The 1452-nt window shown below is 46.1% G+C and overlaps 1 protein-coding gene across 1 annotated transcript; it reads left to right on the plus strand.

Moving 5' to 3' along the window:
* Positions 1-702: 702 nt before the first annotated feature.
* On the plus strand, positions 703-1452 carry LOC122291011. The gene has a single exon (XM_043098664.1). It carries the CDS (start codon positions 703-705, stop codon positions 1450-1452), a length of 750 nt encoding a protein of 249 aa, XP_042954598.1.

The raw sequence follows: 1452 nt of genomic DNA on the forward strand, positions 1-1452 counted from the left end.
GTCGATGTGCAACAATCGGTATGGGAGATACAGTGAAAGCAGGTCAACAGCGAGAAAGAAAAGGGCGGGAAGACAAGCTTTTAGAGGAACAGGAGAGCAGGCCGGGTCTCTATGCTGGGCCTGAAGGGGACCCAATCCTATCGGCCCCAAAGCCCATAAGCCAGAGGCTTTCAACCACAACGGCTAGCTCTCTGGCCAATGGGATAGACAGAGTTGCTTGTACTGTACAGGAGTCACAGAGTAAAAGAACTGATCGAAGATGGAAGAGGCTAGCAAGAAATCTGAAGCAACCATCCTCCTCAACCATGGTTACTCGATCCCAAGGGGAAAAACGCCTAGCTATGGTAAGTTTAGCAAACGTTAGCCCCTTGAAAAAACATAAGTCATTTGCTGTGAATGGAATACTTGGAGAGGAAGCCCTCTCTGTGGATATAGTGGAGGCTGCAAGGCAGCCCCACCAGGGGTTATGAGAATCCTAAGTTGGAACTGTAGGGGGCTTGGGAACCCCCAAACAGTTCAATACCTTGGTATGTTGATCAAGGAAAAGAAGCCCGAGCTGGTCTTTCCAATGGAGACCAAGCTATCGTATACAAAAGCTTGTAGGATCTCTAAGAGGTTCAGGTTTCAAGGCTGTGTAGTTGTAGAGGCAGTGGGAAGAGAGGGGGGGGGGGGGGGCTTATGCTCATGTGGAAAGAAGAGAGTATGGTAGAGCTCATCAACTACTCTCAGTATCACATTAATGTGCGTATGAGTGATGAATCAGGCAGTAATAGATGGTTGCTATCTTGTTTCTATGGCCACCCTGTTACAAGCTTAAGAAATAAGACCTGGAGATTATTATCATCTTTTAAGCCTGCAGTTGGGGGGTGGGGGGTCATAGGTGATTTCAACGAGGTTCTGTACAGTGATGAGAAGGAAGGAGGAAATCCTAGGAGTGAGTATTTGATGAGACAATTCAGGGAGGTGATGGAGGAAGGCAGTTTATGTGATCTGGGGTGGGCTGGAAATAAATTCACCTGGAGCAATTGCCATGAAGATGAATCTTTCACTAAAGAGAGATTGGATAGAGCTATAGCTAATGTTGATTGGAAATCTCTATACCCGATGCATACAGTTGAGACTCTCCCAGCCATCTGTTCTGATCACAGCCCAATATTGTTAGATTTCAGTATTGAGAGGTGCTCATTTCGAAGATGGCATCATTTCTTTAAGTATGAGGCCAGCTGGAACAATGAGGAGGGTTGTAGTGAGGTTGTAGCAGAAGCATGGAATAAACGTATGGGAGAGAGGAGCAGGATGGAAGGTTTGATGAGGAAGCTAGAAACCACCCAAAGGAAGCTCAGTCAGTGGAGTAGAAATTTGAATAGAGACAGGATAGAGGCAATTAAAGAAAAGACCCACCAACTAGATTCCTTACAAAGGAATGCAGGGGCTGAGAACTCAAGAGAATAG

Source organism: Carya illinoinensis, chromosome 13, assembly GCF_018687715.1.
Source record: "Carya illinoinensis cultivar Pawnee chromosome 13, C.illinoinensisPawnee_v1, whole genome shotgun sequence".
Lineage (NCBI taxonomy): Eukaryota > Viridiplantae > Streptophyta > Magnoliopsida > Fagales > Juglandaceae > Carya > Carya illinoinensis.